Source organism: Artemia sp. Qi Xiang Cuo, chromosome 2, assembly GCF_049724085.1.
Source record: "Artemia sp. Qi Xiang Cuo chromosome 2, ASM4972408v1, whole genome shotgun sequence".
Taxonomy (NCBI): domain Eukaryota; kingdom Metazoa; phylum Arthropoda; class Branchiopoda; order Anostraca; family Artemiidae; genus Artemia; species Artemia sp. Qi Xiang Cuo.
The window spans coordinates 49,717,656-49,739,159 of record NC_142795.1 but is presented as its reverse complement, the minus strand read 5'-3'; the positions used below and the strand labels follow the sequence as shown (position 1 = coordinate 49,739,159).

Below are 21,504 nucleotides of genomic sequence, written 5' to 3'. Positions count from 1 at the left end.
GTCAAAAGGTGGAGTTAAATGTTAGAGCATCAGTCCAAAGTTGCCCAAGATTTTGGAAGTATGCAAGAAGGAATCAAGCTTCACATCCCCATCGTCCACTTCCTTTATAGATCCTGAAACTTTTTCACATATACATGATAGTTTTGTTAAATCACACCTTTTCAATAAGGTATTTGGTTCAGTTTTTACTCCAACACACACCGTAACACCCACTCAGTTTACTCCTCCAGAATAAACAAAAGAATTTGATGATTCAGAGTTTACAGTCCAGCAGGTTTATCAAATACTCCAAAATCTTGATCCTGGAAAGGCACCAGATATTGATGGATTTTCAAATATGATGTTATGTGAACTTGCATCAGTGCTTGCTGGACCATTCACATCTCTTTAATCATTGTCTTTCGTCTGGTGAATGTCCTTCATCTTGGAAAAGATCAATCATTAGGCTGTTGTACAAGAATGGTTCAAAGTCCCATTTCAATAATTACAGACCAATTTCAAATACATCAATCTTTTCTCATATAATAGAGAAAATTGTGGTGAGCAGAATCCAGGCACATTTTGAGGGAAATAATTTATGGCATTCTGCTCAGCATGGTTTCCGTAAACAATGATATTGTAACACACAACTTCTTGAGGTGATTCATAATTTTCAATTGATGGCGGATAATGGTATTTTGTTTGATTGTATTTATATCGACTTTTCCAAAGCATTTGACAAAATTTCCATCCCACTTCTGATAAATAAATGTCAACTATATGGTATTGGCTCACAAACTAAAGCATGGATAACAGATTATCTTACAAATAGAACCAAAGAGGTTGCAGTAGGTGATGCTCTGTCATCACCCATGTCTATCATAAGTGGAGTTCCACAAGGTGGTGGTAGGCCAGTACTCTTCTGCCTTTTGATCAATGACTTGCTAGGTGTTGTTAGTAATTTGGCCTTAAAAATGTTTGCAGATGATATGAAAATCTACAGGTCAGTCATGAGTGAGCATGAGATTTCTTTACTTCAAGAGGATTTGGTTGCTCCGGGCTGGTGGTGTACTGCAAATTCTAATGAAACCAAGTGCAATGCTGTGCACTATTTGCATAGACTCCCTCAACATTACCATAACTTTGTTGATGGTAAATCAATTTCAAGTGTGGAATATGTTCAAGACCTTGGGATTTGATTCAAGTCTCAAGTTTGATAAACATGTACTGGATATCACCCATAAGGCAAATTACCAATTGCTGTGTTTAAAGTGTACATTTTCTAAGTTTAATCTTCATTCACTGGTTTCACTTTATGTATCCACTGTAATCCAATACTTGAGTATTGCTCATCAGTATGGCATCTCCTTAATAAGAGGGATATAGAGAGGGTTGAGAGAGTGCAATGTAGGGCCACCAAACTCATACCTTACCTGAGTCATCTACCTTACCACCAGAGAATGCAGAGACTACAGTTGCCTAGTCTTCAGTTCTGATATGATAGAGCCAACCTAATAAATACATTTTGCATTGCTAGGAACATTGATAATACCACCCCAACTAACTTTTTCACTTTTACAGAATACAGTAGTACCCATCAACACCAACACCAAATTTACCCACAATGTTCACAGAAAAGAATAGGCCAAAACTCTGTCTAGCTGAGTGTGGAAGACTTGGAATTCACTTCCATTGGAAATAGTTGCAAGTACCATAGTCACCAAAGTAGTTTAGCCTCTACAGATTTCTATACTAGGTCTTATCACAATCCATTTTGAGAATATTTTTACTTTTGTATTAGCTGATTTGTGACCAGTATGTTTTCAGTTATTTTGTAGGTTTACTTTTTGGTATTTTCCAATTATTAACAGATGTGTTTCAGTTAGTTTGGTATGCTACTGTATGTTTCAGTTATTATGTTTTCAGAGTGTATGTTTCAGTTACTGTATGTTTATGTTATGTCATCAACATTGTCATAGACTTTTTTATAATTGTTTAGTGCGACAAGCTTGTTAAAGCTTACCATATTTTGGTATAAATAAATAAATAAATAATAGCTAGGTAAAACCTTCCCAGAGTATGTTTTTGGCCCTGGAATCATTACTGAAAGTTTTATTTTCCCAAGCTAACCACTTTCCAAGTTAGCAAAAAGCAGCATGTCTAGAATTCTACCAACTTTCAAACCCCTCTATACTTGCTGTGACCTTTCTTTGAATGGATTCAAGAGGAGCTACAACATCCTAATTAGTAGGAGAGGCAATAGTCTTTCTATACTATGACTGACCAATCTAGGGCCTTGTTCAGCTTTAGCATAGTCTGCAGAGCTATGAAGGAGATTGTTCTTTTTATTACCCCAGTTTTGTGATGATTATCAATAACCATTCTTGTGCAAGATGTGAAACTCAGCTTATTACCTATAATAACCTTAAAATCACTGTCTTCAGTGGTTACAGAAATAAGTTGTGGTTGTCTGTTATTTGGTTCTATTTTATATTAAATAAAAACAAAAAAAAATTCCAATATTAAGTATGGAGCAACATTAAAACTTAAAACAAACAGAAATTATTATGTATATGAGTGGGGTCCCCTTGTCAATACCTCACTCTTTATGCTAAATTTTGAATTTTGTTCCAATTCTTAAAGTGACCTCAAAATCACAAAGGCTGTTTAATTAGAATAAATTAATTGTTGTATTTCAATACCACCATAGATCAGTGACCCAGCCACTTTTCGCGCATTTTCAGCAATATATTTTGGGCTGCATTTCTCAGAGATAGCTTGTGCAGAAGTGAGAAACAATGAACATTCAAGAGCCGCTAAAGTACTAGCAGGATTTTTTATCCTTAAATTGCTGGGATAAGGTGATTTGTGTGTTGCACTTCTTGCAGGTCCCATCTACAGCTAAATCTTTAAAGCTTGTAACACTGGTGTTGCCAAATTTTCTTGGTGAGTTAGCTCTGACAGTATCATCTTGCTTTATTGCAAAGAACTGAAAATTGAGAAAATATTGACATTACCCTTCTGTAGTATAGAAGGCCACCCAAAACTAACAATAAGAGAATCTGGGTAAGTCCTAGAAAGAACAAGGATGAATGTGGTAGCTGTCAGGTACAACTTGATGAACATTCTTCAGCCATATCATGTGACAGTTGTGATAAATGGTTATGGACAGAGTGCATAGGGATCTCACATTCAGAATATGCACTGTTCCAAAAATGACTGATAGACTCACATGTGAATGGTTTTGCCCAGTTTGTATGGTTAGTGGAAACACCAGTCTAGACTCAGACACCACTCAAAAGCTAATTGAATCAACTGTCTCCAAAGCTGTAACTGCTTTGCTTAATCAGATCATAGATTTCAAGCAAGAACTAGTAAACATGAATAGTAGGATCTCGGACTTAGAAAGTGATGTCGCAAATAAATGTTCCCTAACCGAGGTAGAAACTAAAATAGAAGACCTAGTTAAACATAAGCTGAGCCAGTCTCATAGCGACAGTACAAAGAAGTTTGAAAGTAACATGAGAAATATTATTTGTGGGGACAGAGAAAGAGAGAAACGTCAGCTTAACATTGTGGCATATGGAATACCAGAATCGTGTGAAGAGGCTGCTGACATCCAAATGTTTATTCAGGGCCATCTTACCCAATCGTACAGCCTACCATCTGTTAAGGTCCTGAAACCACACCAACTTGGAAACAATTCTCCAAAACCAAGTGACCGCCCTAGGCTTGTTCTTTTCCTCACAGACAGTTACAAGGCTAAAAAGGAGATTGTAACTAAATCAAGAAAGCTGAAGGGGAAAGTGCAGTTTCCCTTTGATTGTACAAAGGCAGAAAGATAAAAGCGAAAACTGAATCAGGCTTCAAAAAAACGGAAGAGTAATGGAGTATTGGACTCCATTATCCACTGAAATAAGCTAAACTGTAAATAGTTCGTTTTCTAGTAGTATTAGTAATGATGATGATAGTGATACTTTTTGTTCTTGCTGAGGCTCTAGCTCAACAAGAAAAAGCCATAAAAGTTTACCAAAAGTAATACACAATAACAACCCAGTCAGTGGAAAGAAAGTGTTGAAACTGTTTTACATGAACATTGATACATTAACAGGCCTCCCACTAGATTTTTTGTGAAAAATATGAACTTTATAAACTTTTGACCACAAAAATATGAACTTTTGATTGCACTTTTTATGAACCTAAATTTACAATATGTGCACCAGACAAACTGTCTGTGGACACAAAAAGCGGTAGTTGGTGTTTTCATCACTGGTGCACATATTCTTTTTGTTTTTTGGTGTTGTTTTTTCATGAGTTTTTCAATACAACAGTACAGAACACACCACTAAAAAATACTCCACTCTACTTGTTTTTTTTTTTAAATATGCTGAAATTAAGGACAACTTTCGTTTGTTTACCCTGCTCTGTATCAAATCAACCTCTCCGGCTGCTTTATCTTCTTCACGCATCTAAATCTACCTTCTTAACAGCTCAAAGCCTAGATCCTACTTTCTACAATATCTTTGGTATCTATGGCTTTTTTTGGGTTCTCATTAGCTTCTTGAAGAAGCCTTTCTGCTACTTGTCTCTTTTCCTTCTCAACTGACTTCTTCTCAATCAAATCTTTTTCTGGGTATTCAATGATCTTCTTCCCACATAACATCCTCTTTTTTCCTCTTCTTCTTCTTCTTCCTTTTGGACTCCTCTTCAGCCTGTTTAGATGGCTCAGTTTCCGGGTACAGTTTATAGCTCTGACATGCATTTCTCCCCAAATTTAACAACTCTATGGTAATAGGGACTAACTCGGGCCTGTTCTCAAACTTCAATAGAGCGTCAGAGACTATCAGTCTAGAATTGAGCATTTTCACTTTCATCAATGAATTTTCCTTGGGCATGATCCGTCTTGACCGGGAAAAATCATGTTCAACGTCAGCGTTCCCATGCGAATGCAGAGAGCTGCTTTTACTATCTTTGAAACAAAGGGATATTCTGTCTGTCCTTGATAGTTTTTCAGACTAAAACCGAGTTCCATAAAACATCAATCGTTGATGAAGTCATGTTCTTAGGCAAGCTTGGTTCCAGCTGGAACAAGTTCCATTCATCACTGGCAGCTTCAGTATTCACAAGGAAAGGCATAAACCCAACGATTTTCACAAAGTTACTTGTTCTTGTCTCTGGATTTGAATCATCCATCTGCAGGCACCAGAAATGCTGAAGAGCACTTGGACTTAGTGATTTCTCTTCAACATGGCGGCAAGCGGCCAGGTAAGCAGTTCTGGCACTACTCCTGAAGTTCAGAGCATCAACTTTTTGTACCTTCGACAGGTGTTTTTCCACGACGTCACCGCATGCTATTTTATTAGATGGAAGAAAATCCCCGCTTGAATGGGAGAGCTCAGAAAAAGTTTTTTTTTTCTTCTGAATATCAGTCAAAGCACTCTGTTTGACAAAACGGCTGGCGGTCATCATTACTAGTCGACGCATTTCGTCATACAGAATGTGGATAGGTGGTTCTTTACGTTGAAACAACTCTGTGAACTGAGCAAATAGATTTTCGAAAAATATGACAAAGAGAACTAATGCTTTGGTTGTGGTACACTTGAGACTGCTAGATATCTCCCGGTATCTGCTGGACTTCATTGTTTCTGGTCTTTTCTTAGGGTTGAATTTCAGGAAATGCTCACCAAGAGCACCCCATTGCTCATCAAGTCTCTCAGCTGAAACAAGGTTTAGCCAACGAAATGAGGGTGAGCCATCAACTTGGCACATGTTTCAGAAAACGACGTGGAGAAGCTCCACATCTTCACAAAACATGCAGTGTTACAGTTTGAAACGTTTTAAATAAAGCTCTTGCAGAGTTGCTTTGCTTGTCCTTTACAAGGAAAAAGATGACAATAGCAAGTGGTTTCCATCTGATGGCAAGAAAAATATGAACTATATGAACTTTTTTTCTAAATCATGAACCATTTATGAACTTAGGTTAAAAATATGAACTTTTTTCATAATTATGAACCCAGTGGGAGGCCTGCATTAAGAAACAAGCTTCTGGAACTGAAATTGGCAGCCACCACTGAACATTATGATATACTGTGTATTTGTGAATTGACCCCCAAGAACTCAAGCAATCCACTGGCAGAAAACCATATCAGGATATTGCCTGTTCTCAAATTTGTCTATTAACCCCAGGAGAGGCACCACCATCTACACAAAGGAAGGATTACAGGTTATAGATTTATCTTTCAATCATGATTATTCCCCTTGGCTTAAGAGTGTTTTTGTCAGTATTGTTAATGAGGGAATACCATTACTGATATGTTATATATATAGAAGCCCCAGTTGTCCAGATGCCCAAGCATCTTACCAAGCTCTAATTCAGTTGGCTGAACAAGCATCCAATAATGATAATCAGGACTTAATTCTTCTTGGAGACCTGAATCTACCAGATGTCAAATGGGTTGAGGGATTGAGTTATCTACAAAGCTCCAATGTCAGTAACCCATTTTTTGAATATTTGGGTAGCAATAGATTATATCAGGTAATAGACCAACCGACCTGGTATAAAAAATAACCAAACGCCATCCCTTCTAGATTTGACAATCACTAACAATCCAGGATTGTTAGTCAACAATGAGTTCCTCCCCCCTATTGGTGCCAGCGACCACGTTTGTATATGCCATGACTTGCTGCTTAGTCAACAGAAAAACAATTGCACTAAACAAACTTACACCAACTACAGCAAAATCAGGGAGATAATACACAGTAAAATGGGACCAAGTGATTGTCAAGGGTGACATTGAGCTAGCCTGGCAAAATTTTAAGAATACTCTGCTCCAAGCTGAGAGAAAATGTACTTCATTTTCATTCATGAAGGCACCAAAAACACTGCCACACCTGAACCAGCCTATGAAAAGGGCTATGAACTGTATCTACCAAATATCACAGACAAGATTAAGAAAAGGCTGAGTAAACTAGACCCCAACAAAGCTAAAGGCCCAGATGGTATATATCCCAGGCTCCTGAAAGAACTTGCAGATATAGTAGCTGAGCCGCTCTGTTTGCTATTCAAGCTGTCTCTTCAAACTAGTATCCTACTTGCAGATTAGCGGACAGCCATAATTAATCTAACATCCAAGAAAGGATCTAGAACCCGGCCTGAGAACTATCGACCTATTAGCCTGACCTCAGTGGTGGCCAAACTTAATGAAGGGAAAGTCAATGATGCAATTATAGCACATATGACCAAGAATGGCTTTCTTTTTGGTGGTCAGCATGGCTTCAGGAAAGGCATGTCTATCAAAACAAATCTTATACTAGCTTATGAATCTGTAACTGATCTGCTGGAGCAGGGTTTCCCAGTCGACGTGTTACTACTGGATCAGGCTAATGCCTTTGATAAATCATCGCACTGCTACCTGATGATCAAGCTGTCAGTATATCAGATAGATAATGATGATTCAAAACTTCTTATCCAACAGAACCCAGATTGTTGCTGTATATGATGAAAGAAGTGACCTCATCTATTCCACACCAGTTCACATTAAGAGTGGTCCAAACTAGGCCCAACATTGTTTAACCTTTACATAAATGATGCTCCTGAGGTGGTCAAGAATGGCTTGGTACTTTATGCAGATGATTCCAAACTATTTGGTCCAGCAACCACTCACGAAAATTTTCCTCCTCTGCAAGAAGATCTCTGCAACCTCTGTCTGTGGGCAACAGCCTGGATGCTTGAGTTCAACTCCCACAAATGCAAAGTCCTTCATCTTGGTCCAAACAATCCCTGCCATAGTTATCAAATGATTGACTCTGCAGGTCACAAAATGCCCATTCAGAGTGCCAAGAAAGAGTGTGATCTTGGGGTATTAATTGATGATAAGCTTAAGTTTCATAGTCACTATCAGAACCAAGCAGCTAAGGCAAACAAGGTCCATGGTTTGATCAAGCATTCAGTAACGAGTCACCAACCAAGAGTTATCAAGAAGCTTTACACAGCCCTTGAGCATCTCGAGTTTGGTATGTCAGTTGCCAACCCCCACTTTAAGTGTGACATGGAGATTCTTGAGAAGGTCCAGTGTAGAGCAACCAAGCTCCCTTTTGTGAAAAAATCAAATCTCCTACAAGCAACAACTAGAAAAGCTTTACCTACCTACCCTAGTGTACCATAGAGAGAGATGTCATCCTTGCATTTAAGATGATGACCAGTGACACCATCAAGCCCATTCTTGATCACAATGAATATACCAGAACATGAGGAAATCCCATAAAACTGTATTAAAAATTGAGCAGAAAGCACAAGAAGTTCAACTTCTTCACCAATTGTTATTCCATTGTGGAATTCACTTAGCAAATGTACTGTGTCAGCCAGATCAGTTGATAGCTTCAAGGTTTGTTTTGACAATGATTGGAGTGGCAAGTCATTGAAGACACAGTGTGACAAACCAGCATCTTTTTTTGAAGTAAAAAGAGCAATGAAGAAAAAGAAAAGAGAAGTATGTAAAATTTAAATGTGATAACCACCATGACAGGCTTAAGAAATGTAGAAGCAGACTAAGAAATTTGACTCGGAAGGTTATGAGGGACCACAAAGATGCAATTGCAGCTAACTCAAAACAGAACCCAAAGATGTTTTGGTGACATGTCTCTGCAGCTAACCCATCTAAACAAGATATCCCAGATCTAATGAGAGAGAATGGTATAAAAGCTTTTGGTACAAAAGAAAAAGTATACCTCCTGAATTCCAGTTTTTGTACCAATTCCTCTGCCCTACCCACAACCAATATACCTCTTCCTCTACCAGAAGAACTAATCCCAGAACCAATGGTCATGCCAATTATTTGTAAAGAGGACATTAAGAAGAGACTAAAAAAACTTGACGCTAACAAAGCTGCTGGACCTGATAACCTACACCCAAGACTGTTAAAAGAAACTGCTGAATACTTTGCCAAACCAATTGCTATGATGTTTAAGATGTCCCTCACTTCCAAAATACTTCCAAATGATTGGAAGCAAGCCAACATCAAGCCAATACACAAGAAAGGGAGAAGGGATCTTGCTAGTAACTATCAGCCTATAAGTCTCACATCAGTTGTATGTAAAGTACTTGAGGGCATCATAAACAATGCACTGGTCTCCCACCTCGAGAAAAACCAATTGCTTTGCAAAAGCCTACATGGCTTTTGAAAAGGCCACTCAATTGATACTAATCTAATTGAGTCATATAATTTTGTGACTAGACTCTTGGATACTGGTCAGCCTGTGGATGTCATATTGCTCGACCAAGCCAAAGCCTTTGACAAAGTTAAACACAAACTACTAATTTCGAAATTAAAGGCATATGGAGTGCATGAAGATATAGTAACTTGGATAGAAGCCTTTCTAACTGGCTGCACTCAGAGGGTGTTGGTGTAAAACTGCAATGGCAATGCTGTCTATTCTGAACTGCTACCAGTCACCAGTGGAGTGCCACAGGGCACCATGCTGGGGCTCGCATTATTCAGTATATCCATCAATGAATGTAAAACAAACCTGAATAATCCTTTGATACTATATGCTGATGACTGCAAGCTCCTAGGACTGGACCAGAACAACCTAAATCTATCAACTATGTAAGAAGATCTGGACAGACTATCTAGATGGTCATCAGATTGGTGTCTACAGTTCAATGCCTTAAAATGTAAAGTTCTACATCTTGGACGCAATAATCCAAAACTTGCATATCACATAGGAGATGCCCAGCTTGAGGCAGTCAGTGAGGAGAAGGACCTGGGGGTTATTGTTGACAGTGAGCTGAAGCTTCACTGCCACACATGAGCTCAAGTTGCAAAAGCAAATCAAGCCCTTGGCCTCATAAAGCAAACATTTACCACTAGGAAGTCAGGAGTGATTACAAAACTGTACAAAGCCATGGTCTGTCCTCACCTGGAATTTGGCATGACCCTAGCCTCTCTGTACTATAAGATGGATGTGAAAGTACTTGAGTGTCCAAAGAAGAGCAACTAAGCTTATCTCTGCATTCCAAGACAAATCTTACAAGGAACATCTCACCTTATTCAACCTCCCTACCTTAGTATACTGTAGGAAAAGAAGAGACGTAATAGCAACTCGTAAGTTGCTAGAAAATGACCTATTAAGTCATATCTTTTCCCCATCCTTCTCAACTACCACAAGAGGACACACCAAGAAGCTGCAGGCCCCCCGTTTCATCAAGCAAGAGCACCAACAGTTCTTCTCAGTCCATTCCATCCCACTCTGGAACAGCCTATCCAAAGCCACCGTCCAATCTAAAACTCCAGATGCCTTCAAGAAAGGAGTTGATCAAGACTGGATCAATGCTGAATGGAGGCTAAACCGATGTCAGATTATAACCTTAAAACATCACCAGCAAAATTTTCTACAGGAGGTTCAAACCACCTTATCTTGCTGGACATGCAAATTAAGGTAATTTAAGGTGATCATGGAGTAGGATCTATTAGATGCCACCCACCCCCTTTAACCCCTGATTATGCCCAGCCACCAATACATATAGTGAACCCAAAAACAAAACCAAACTGTCCTGTAAATATGAAAATTGTGTTAAATTGTCCTGTCATTATGAATTGTGTTATGAACTGTTGTCCAGTATAGATATATATAGTGATAATTCAACTGTGCCATGAAGATTATCAAGTCAATGTTACTTGGCAACATCTACAGGTTCTTCAACCTTAGTTGCTAGAAGATGCAATTTAAGGTTTAAGATTTAAGGTAATAGCTCTTTTGAAAGTACCAAAAAAAACAGTGTAAAGAGTGAGGTATTGACAAAAGGGCAGACTCCCTCATATATATAATAATTTCTGTTTGTTTTAAGTTTCAATGTTGCTCCTTACTTTCAGTTGAAAAAAAACTTGATTTTGTTTTATTTAACTTCTGAACATTTTTGAATATTGCTGTGATATCCAGTCCCCCCTTCATGAAAAATTCAATGAAAAATGCCACCATGGAAAGATCCTCCCATGTACCCCCCCCCACAAGAAAAAAATGAGAAAGCACTTTTAATTTCCATTCAAATGAGCCCTCTCACAATACTCTAGGACCACTGGGTTGATACAATCACCACTGAAAAAAATGTAAAATTTTATTTTAGCTACTCTTTGCTATCTTGAAAAGGAGTCAGGTTAGGAAAATGAAACTTTCAGGCATGGATCTACAGACTGAAGAATGTCTTGAGAAGGTACTTTGAAGTACCTAACTACAGAAAGCACCAACCTTTAAAAATCCTTGTTTGGCAAAAGTAAAATTTTGCAAAATGGATCTTCTATTTAAATGAAGAAGAACAAAAGTATTTTTAGCTTCACTACTTTGCTCAATACCAATTTATGAAGTTTCAAAGATCTGCAACTACATTACCTAGATAAAAAAAAATCTTACTAAATTCCAATTGATATTGACCAGTCAAGTAGGCACATTTCTAAAGAATAGAAATCAGAAGAAGGTTAACATAGTAGCTTGGTAAAACCTTCCCAGAGTGACTTTTTGGCCATAGAATCATTACTGAAAGTTTTATTTTCCTAACCTGACCACTTTCCATGTTAGCAAAAAACAGCCTGTCTATAATTTTACCAACTTTCAAACCCCTGTATACTTGTTGTGACCTTTCTTTGAATGGATTCAAGGGGAGCTACATTATCCTTATTAGTAGGAGAGGCAATAGTCTTTCTATACTATGACTGACCAGTCTAGGGCCTTGCTCAGCTTTAGCATAGTCTGCAGAGCTCTGGAGGAGATTGTTCTTTTCATTACCCCAATTTTTTTCATGGTTTACCAATAACCATTCTTGTGTGTGATGTGAAATTCAGCTTACTATCTATAATAACCTTAAGATCACTGCCTTCAGTGGTTACAGAAACCAGTTGTGCTTGTCTGTTATTTGATTCTATTTTATATCAAATAAAAAACAATGTTATTCAACAGAAAGTAAGGAACAACATCAAAACTTAATACAAGCAGAAATTATTACATATATGAGGGGGTTTGCCCCCCTTGTCAATACCTCACTCCTTATGCTAAAGTTTGAATTTTGTTCCAAAGCTCCTAGGACTGGCCCGGAACAACCTAAATCTGTCAACTATGCAAGAAGATCTGGACAGACTATCTAGATGGTCATCGGATTGGTGTCTACAGTTCAATGCCTTAAAATGTAAAGTTCTACATCTTGGATGCAATAATCCAAAACTAGCATATCACATAGGAGATGCCCAGCTTGAGGCAGTCAGTGAGGAGAAGGACCTGGGGGTTATTGTTGATAGTGAGCTGAAGCTTCACTGCCACACATGAGCTCAAGTTGCAAAAGCAAATCAAGCCCTTGGCCTCATGAAGCAAACATTTACCACCAGGAAGTCAGGAGTGATTACAAAACTGTACAAAGCCATGGTCTGTCCTCACCTGGAATTTGGCATGACCTTAGCCTCTCCGTACTATAAGATGGATGTGAAAGTACTTGAGTGTCCAAAGAAGAGCAACTAAGCTTATCTCTGCATTCCAAGACAAATCTTACAAGGAACATCTCACCTTATTCAACCTCCCTACCTTAGTATACTGTAGGAAAAGAAGAGACGTAATAGCAACTTGTAAGTTGCTAGAAAATGACCTATTTAGTCATATCTTTTCCCCATCCTTCTCAACTACCACAAGAGGACACACCAAGAAGCTGCAGGCCCCCTGTTTCATCAAGCAAGAGCGCCAACAGTTCTTCTCAGTCCGTTCCATCCCACTCTGGAACAGCCTATCCAAAGCCACCATCCAATCTAAAACTCTAGATGCCTTCAAGAAAGGAGTTGATCAAGACTGGAACAATGCTGAATGGAGGCTGAACTGGGATGTCAAATCATAACCTTAAAACACCAACAGCAAGATTTCTACAGGAGGCTCAACACCACCTTATCTTGCTGGACATGCAATTTAAGGTAATTTAAGGTGATCATGGAGTAGGATCTATTAGATGCCACCCACCCCCTTTAACCCCTGATTATGCCCAGCCACCAATACATATAGTGAACCCAAAAACAAAACCAAACTGTCCTGTAAATATGAAAATTGTGTTAAATTGTCCTGTCATTATGAATTGTGTTATGAACTGTTGTCCAGTATAGATATATATAGTGATAATTCAACTGTGCCATGAAGATTATCAAGTCAATGTTACTTGGCAACATCTACAGGTTCTTCAACCTTAGTTGCTAGAAGATGCAATTTAAGGTTTAAGATTTAAGGTAATAGCTCTTTTGAAAGTACCAAAAAAAACAGTGTAAAGAGTGAGGTATTGACAAAAGGGCAGACTCCCTCATATATATAATAATTTCTGTTTGTTTTAAGTTTCAATGTTGCTCCTTACTTTCAGTTGAAAAAAAACTTGATTTTGTTTTATTTAACTTCTGAACATTTTTGAATATTGCTGTGATATCCAGTCCCCCCTTCATGAAAAATTCAATGAAAAATGCCACCATGGAAAGATCCTCCCATGTACCCCCCCCCCCACAAGAAAAAAATGAGAAAGCACTTTTAATTTCCATTCAAATGAGCCCTCTCACAATACTCTAGGACCACTGGGTTGATACAATCACCACTGAAAAAAAGGTAAAATTTTATTTTAGCTACTCTTTGCTATCTTGAAAAGGAGTCAGGTTAGGAAAATGAAACTTTCAGGCATGGATCTACAGACTGAAGAATGTCTTGAGAAGGTACTTTGAAGTACCTAACTACAGAAAGCACCAACCTTTAAAAATCCTTGTTTGGCAAAAGTAAAATTTTGCAAAATGGATCTTCTATTTAAATGAAGAAGAACAAAAGTATTTTTAGCTTCACTACTTTGCTCAATACCAATTTATGAAGTTTCAAAGATCTGCAACTACATTACCTAGATAAAAAAAAATCTTACTAAATTCCAATTGATATTGACCAGTCAAGTAGGCACATTTCTAAAGAATAGAAATCAGAAGAAGGTTAACATAGTAGCTTGGTAAAACCTTCCCAGAGTGACTTTTTGGCCATAGAATCATTACTGAAAGTTTTATTTTCCTAACCTGACCACTTTCCATGTTAGCAAAAAACAGCCTGTCTATAATTTTACCAACTTTCAAACCCCTGTATACTTGTTGTGACCTTTCTTTGAATGGATTCAAGGGGAGCTACATTATCCTTATTAGTAGGAGAGGCAATAGTCTTTCTATACTATGACTGACCAGTCTAGGGCCTTGCTCAGCTTTAGCATAGTCTGCAGAGCTCTGGAGGAGATTGTTCTTTTCATTACCCCAATTTTTTTCATGGTTTACCAATAACCATTCTTGTGTGTGATGTGAAATTCAGCTTACTATCTATAATAACCTTAAGATCACTGCCTTCAGTGGTTACAGAAACCAGTTGTGCTTGTCTGTTATTTGATTCTATTTTATATCAAATAAAAAACAATGTTATTCAACAGAAAGTAAGGAACAACATCAAAACTTAATACAAGCAGAAATTATTACATATATGAGGGGGTTTGCCCCCCTTGTCAATACCTCACTCCTTATGCTAAAGTTTGAATTTTGTTCCAATTCTTAAAGTGACCTCCAAATCAAAAAGGCTGGTTAGTTAGAATAAATAGCTCTTTTGAAAGTACTAAAAAAAAACTTAAGTGTAAAGAGTGAGGTATTGACAAGAGGGCACCCCCCCTCCCCTATCTAATAATTTCTGTTTGTTTTAAGTTTTAATGTTGCTCCTTACTTTCAGTTGAAAAAAATTTGTTTATACTTTAACTTTTGATCATTTTTAAATAATGCTGTGAAATCTGGTACCCCCTTCATGGAAAATTCCATGAAAAATGCCACCATGGAAAGATCCTCCTATGTAACCCCCTTCCCCACCCCCACCAGAAAAAAAAACATGAAAATGTCTGCATACTTTACAATAACCTATACTATATGTAAGAATCAACAAAGTTCACAACTTGCAGCCCTTCCTCTGGGGACTGTTGGGGAGTAATTCATCCTTAAAGACATAGATTTTTTGACTATGCTGAACAAAATAGATATCTCAAAATTTTGATTGGATGACTTGGGAAACAAATGAGCATGAGAGGGGGCCTAGTTGCCCTCCATTTTTAGTTACTTAAAATGGCCATTAGAACTTTTCATTTCTATCCAAATGAGCCCTCTCACAATATTCTAGGACCACTGGGTTGATACAGTCACCCCTGAAAAAAAACGTAATATTCTACCTTAGCTACTTTTTGCTATCTTAGAAAGGAGTTGGGTAAGGAAAATAAAACTTTCAGGGATGCATCTACAGACTAAAGAATGTCTTGAGATGGTGCTTTGAAGTACCTAACTCCAGAGGGCACTGACCTTTAAAAATCTTTGTTTTACAAAATGGATCTTCTATTTAAATGAAGAAGAACAAAAGCATTTTCAGCTTCACAACTTTGCTCAATTCCAATTTATGAAGTTTCAAAGATCTGCAACTACATTACATAAATTTAGAAAAAAAACATTGATATGGCTAAAAATTTTATTCAAATAACACAAATTGCATTTTCAGAACAAAAACCAGCAAAAAAAAAACTGTTTGATTAAGGTAGATTGTTATTCTGACTAAATTCCAATAGATATTGACCAGTACAGTAGGCACATCTCTAAAGAATAGAAATCAGAAGAAGGTTAAGATAGTAGCATGGTAAAACCTTCCCAGAGTGTTTTTGGCCATAGCATCATTACTGAAAGTTTTATTTTTCCCAAGCTAACCACTTTCCAAGTTAGCAAAAAGCAGCATGTCTAGAATTCTACCAACTTTCAAACCCCTCTATACTTGCTGTAATCTTTCTTTGAATGGATTCAAGGGGAGCTACATCATCCTTATTAGTAGGAGAGGCAATTATCTTTCTATACTTTCTATATGGCCAATCTAGGGCCTTGCTCAGCTTTAGCATAGTCTGCAGAGCTCTTGAGGAGATTGTTCTTTTGATTACCCCAGTTTTTGTGATGATTTACCAATAACCATTATTGGGCATGATGTATAATTCTGCTTACTATCTATAATAGCCATAAGATTACTGTCTTCAGTGGTTGCAGAAATAAGTTGTGCTTGTCTGTTATTTGATTCTATTTTATATTAAATAAAAAACAATGTTTTTCAACTGAAAGTAAGGAGCAACATCAAAACTTAAAACAAACAGAAATTATTACATATATGAGGGGGTTTGCCCCCTTGTCAATACCTCACTCTTTATGCTTAAGTTCAAATTTTGTTCCAATTCTTTAAGAATGACCCCCAAATCACAAAATCTAATAAATTAGAATAAATTGCTCTTTTGAAAGTACCAAAAAAACTTTAGTGTAAAGAGTGAGGCATTGACAAGGGGGCAAACCACTCATATATATAATATCTATTTAATTTAAGTTTTAATTTTGCTCCTTACTTTCAGTTAAAAAACTTGTTTTTTTATGATTCAATTTCTGATCGTTTTTTAAATAATGATCAGAAATTCTACAAAAAATGCCACCATGAAAAAGATCCTCCCATTTAACCCCCTTCCCCAACCACCCTGAAAATGTCTGCATATTTTGCCATAACCTATACTATATGTAAAGAATAGGCAAAGTTCACAACTTGCAGCCCTTCCTCTGGGAACTATGGGGGATTAATTCAAACTTAAAGACATAGTTATTAGATTCTTGACTAAATGGCTGAACTAAATGGCTATCTCAAAATTTTGATTGGATGACTTTGGGAAAGAAATGAGCACGGGAGGAGGCATAGCTGCCCTCCATTTTATTGGTCACTTCAAAAAGGGCACTACAACTTTTAATTTCCATTCAAATGAGCACCATTGCAATATTCTAGGACTACTGGATTGATACAATCGCTCCTGAAAAAAGAGAAAATTCTACTTTAGGTACTTTTGGCTGTCTTGGAAAGGGGTTAGGTTAGGAAAATGAAACTTTCAGGGATGGGTCTACAGGCTAAAGTAGTTCCTGGGAAGGTATTTTGAAGTACCCACCTCCACCTCTTATCCCTCTAGAGAGTCCTGACATTTGGCCTGCATGACAGGCACTCAGTCAAATGCCCCCCCCCCTCCTTGAAAAATTAAAAAAGCTGAAAATAATATTCTTGTATTTCATTTAATGTTAAGTGGCATGGGCAAATATATAGCAGTTTAACAATTCTAAAGGTAGCATTTTGGTAAAATTAAGGTATTACAATTAGATTCCTCATTTTATGCTCTTTCCAAGTATCATGGTCCTTTTTCTGAAAATGAACCTATTGAAATTTTGACAAAACAACATTTTACCTTAATTTTCAGTTTCTTTTTCTTGTGCTTTAGTTCTGAAAATGCAATTCCCATTATTTTAGTAGAATTTTAAGCCATATCATTGTTTTTTTTTTCAAAATTTAGGAAATGTATTTGCACATCTTTAAAACCTTATAAATTGGGATTGAGCAAAGTTGTGAAACTGAAAATGATTTTACTGTACTTCATTTAAGCAGAAGATATGTTTTGCAAGGTTTCACTTTTGAAACACACAAATTTTTAAAGGTAAGGACTCTCTAGAGAGGAGTGGAGGTAGGTACTTCAAAATACCTTCTACTGAAAATTTACCAGAATTTTAACAAAACAACAGTATAGGCTACCTTGATTTTCAGTTTATTTTTCTATGGTTTAACTTTCGAAATGTAATTCCTGTTAGGCTATTAGAGTGAGATTTTAAGCTATAACAATCTATTCGCCTATAACTGAATTAATTTTTTTTTAGAATAATCAAGGGCGTATGACTAAATGTTTTTTAAGGATGACATGACAGTCTAAGAATATATGTAAACAATAGCTAATAACTTCAATAGTGAAGACCACTGGTTGAAAACCCAAAATAGAAGAGTATGGAGAAGAAATTCCTTATACTGGTAGGTTTCTTACCTTTCGTTTCTTAGAAATCTGCGTTGCTTGTGGATTCATCTTCAAGATTATTTTTTCCCGTAATTTCAATTATTGTTGTGGTAGTGTTATGAACTTTCGTTGTGCAGTGTTATCGAATAAAAAACTAGAGCTGGATTAAATTTAACAGAACTTAAGGGCTGGGCACACGTAGCTGATTTCGGGAACTGATTTCCAAATCAGCGCCTATTTTAAAAGAAATCGGAGTTGATTTCAGCTCGAAAAATTTTCTAGTTTTCGGTGCCGATTTACAAAATCAGCGCTGATTTTCATCATGATCATCACAAAAATAGGGATACAGATAAATAGTCAGCCATAGGTATCTGTGGTGAAAAACCCCACTACTGAGCTGAGAACTAAACTGAGAACAAAGCTGAGATCAATCAAGCAACGATTAATAAACTCCAGTTTACAATTTGTGTCCATGATTTTTTTTTGAAATTTTTGCGCGATAAATTTTTCTTTCAACAAATTTTTCTTACTGCTGTCGTTTGTCCACTGATGCTGAAATCGGTTCCCTAAATCAGCTACTTGTGCCTAGCCCTTAATGGATGAACCAGCAGAAATATAGAACAATGATGGGGGGATGTAGAGATTAGTCTATAATCTTTCATGACACACAAGAATCTGTTCGGAAAAACCTATAATATAAGTGCAATGAGATGATTGCTCTGTTTTTGCGGAAATATTTTTGTATGAAATATAAGAGATAATATTCATAACATGCCTTTAGGGCAAAATAAGGAAGCGGGGCGATCATGAACGCCCCTGACAATTTTCAAGGTAGGGGGTGAAATGTACCAGGTAGATCCCGAAGCCGCATTGATTTATCAGCGACAACCAGTTGATGAAAGACGTGTCAGCGCGGAGAAGAACTTTGGCGGCACGTCAGCTTGCCGCCGGAACCGGCGACCCGCCGCCACTATATATATATATATATATATATATATATATATATATATATATATATATATATATATATATATATATATATATATATATTTAAAGATATTTATATATCAGGCTTGTTTTCGCAGCAATTTGTTGATTTCGGTGTCCTAAATAAGCTAACATGCTAATTAACTTTGTAAAAGTCTATCGATATTGCTTTCCAGCCAGAAAACAGGAAAAACAGCTTACAGACAGAATAGTCAGTGGTGTATTTAAGGGGTTGAAGGGGCCTGGGCCCGCCAAAAATTTCAAAACATTTTCTCAAACAGCATATTCTCTCACTTGCAGCAGATCTCTTGATTCCCTGCAATATATTTTGATAATTTATTTGAATTGGCACACAGCATTAAAAATTTTCCCCTTTATTGATCTTATTTTTCTTTTATACATTATATTTATTAACATTATTTACTTTTAAAATGTATTTCACTTCAGGAGCCCTAATTTCCCATTCCCTCAGTCATTCCATCTTTTTATTTAGATTCTTGCTTATTTTATTGCACAATTTTCGTATTATTATTTTAATCTTGGGATTAAAGCTTATCCATTTCCGTCATCCAAGTGAATCAGTATTAATATGAAGAGGATGGGCTGGTTATAAAAGGTTAGAGATTGTCCGGCGCTGTAAGATGTTTTGGGTTCTCTGCTCCGGCATAAGTTCCCTTTGTCCGTCCTTTTCCCCGAAAGGGAAACCCTGCTTACATGGCCTCAGTGGTATCAGGATGAACCTTCACGAGTTTTCCTATCCAAAACAGCGATTGGTAACAGCACTGTAGAGTGATCTTGAGGATTGTCGGCCCTCGATGAAATTATAGCCTAGTAAACGACGAAGCATTTGCAATGGATTCTGATGAATGGATAATATCTTATGGGTTTGGTCTGATTTGATGGACTTTTTTGGTTTAGAAACTTCTTCTTAACTAAGCTACCTATTATGTGCTTCTTTCCAGTAGTAGCATAATATTTAAAGATATGAATATATAATGAGTCGGGGGTAATGTGTTTGACATGGTCTGTGCTGGGTTTCGATTCTTGTTGATAGAAGAACATCGCCAAGTGTGAAAAATCATGTTGGGACTAATATGGGCTTAGGATTGCACAAAGCCTCCATTCAACTGGCGGTCGCAGGAACTTCTGGCTCTCTGGTTCTAAGCCATGATGAATGGGGAAGCTGCTAAGTCTGTTTTAGGTTGGGAAAGTATTAATAATAGCATGAAATTCACTCATTTTGTGACAAAAAAAAATATAAAGTATCAACCATAGTAGTATATACCCCTATGGAACTGACTAAAGGAGACAGTAGCGAGTTATACAAATTTTACTTACAGCTACAGGAACAAATAGACTGTGTCCCAGGTAAAAATATGGTATTTTTATTGGGAGATTTTAACATCCAGGTTGGTAGAAATAGGGATAGATGGTATCCAAGCGTAGGTAAACTGTGTTGAGAAAAAAAAAACAGTAATGGTTACAGACTGTTAAAATTTTGTATGTTTAACAATCTAGTTATAACCTATATAGTAATTGGTCATAAAATAGTTCATAAGTTAACAAAGTATTCACCTGACGTTAAGACAGTAACCTTATTGATTATGTTATTGTAAACCAAAGACTGGCAGGATCGATACAAGATATTAGGGTATAAAAAGTGCTGTTATTGATGTTAAAAGTGAAGAACGCCATTTAGTAGTGTCTAGGGTTAATCCAAAGCTGTAATTTACAAAAGATAACTACCTTCCGGGAGGCTATGATGTTGGTGTACTCCAGGATGAAAACTTGAGAGAAATTTTACAGAAAAAGATTGCTACTAAACTGAACAGTTTGAAATTTGATAATTTGGAAGATGAATGAATAATTTTAGGAACATAGTTCGTGAAGTCGTGGATGGTGTCTTAGGTAAGGAAGTTAAAAACGCAGCTACAGTATTAGTGAAAATGATTAATGTTTGATAGAGAGGAGGAGGCGCATGAATAAGAATAATTTGAGTGATAGATTCTATGAAAATAAGTGGAATACAAGGAAAGTAGATAAAGCATTAAAATATAAATTAAGGAGGCGTGAAGTGTAGGCCATGAATAAAATCGCCAAAGCTCTGGAAAATGCAGCTATTTGGCATAACGGTAAAGCATTGTGCTGGCATATAAATAAATTGCGAGGGAATAGTCAATCTGGACTTGTCCAAGTTAAAGATAGGAACGGGGCTATAGTAAAAGAAAAGAGTTAAAGAGAGATGGGCAGAAGATTTTGACAATGTGCTTAACCATGATATCAAACAGTTCGTGGTAACGAACTGTAAGTAAGGAGCGACCCAGCTCAATGGTAACCAAAACTCTAGAAAACGTTATTTTGATACAAATACATGCATCAAAAGAATTCGATATTAATACTAATATGAAATATATAAGTTTCATCAAGTTTGATTCCTACTTCTCAAAATTCACGCATAAGAGAAGATTTAGCTGATTTTCAAGAAAAGGGGTACAGACACCCTAAAAGCCATAGAACCTGAATGAAAATCCCACCATCATGTTCAGCGTATCAGAGAACCCTACTGTAGAGGTTTCAAGCTCCCATCTACAAAAATGTGGAATTTTGCATTTTTTGCCAGGCGAAAGATCACGGGTGCGTGT

General features: G+C 37.0%; 1 protein-coding gene across 1 annotated transcript in view; it reads right to left on the bottom strand.

Moving 5' to 3' along the window:
- Nucleotides 1-18,062, bottom strand: part of RpS3 (ribosomal protein S3) — a 56,549-nt gene extending 38,487 nt beyond the window's left edge. Inside the window, exon 1 of the mRNA XM_089101559.1 lies at nucleotides 17,906-18,062. Within this exon, the coding sequence (XP_088957685.1) occupies nucleotides 17,906-17,944 (39 nt within the window). The 5' untranslated portion in view covers nucleotides 17,945-18,062. The remainder of the gene's footprint in view (nucleotides 1-17,905) is intronic.
- Between the last annotated feature and the right edge of the window lie 3,442 nt (nucleotides 18,063-21,504).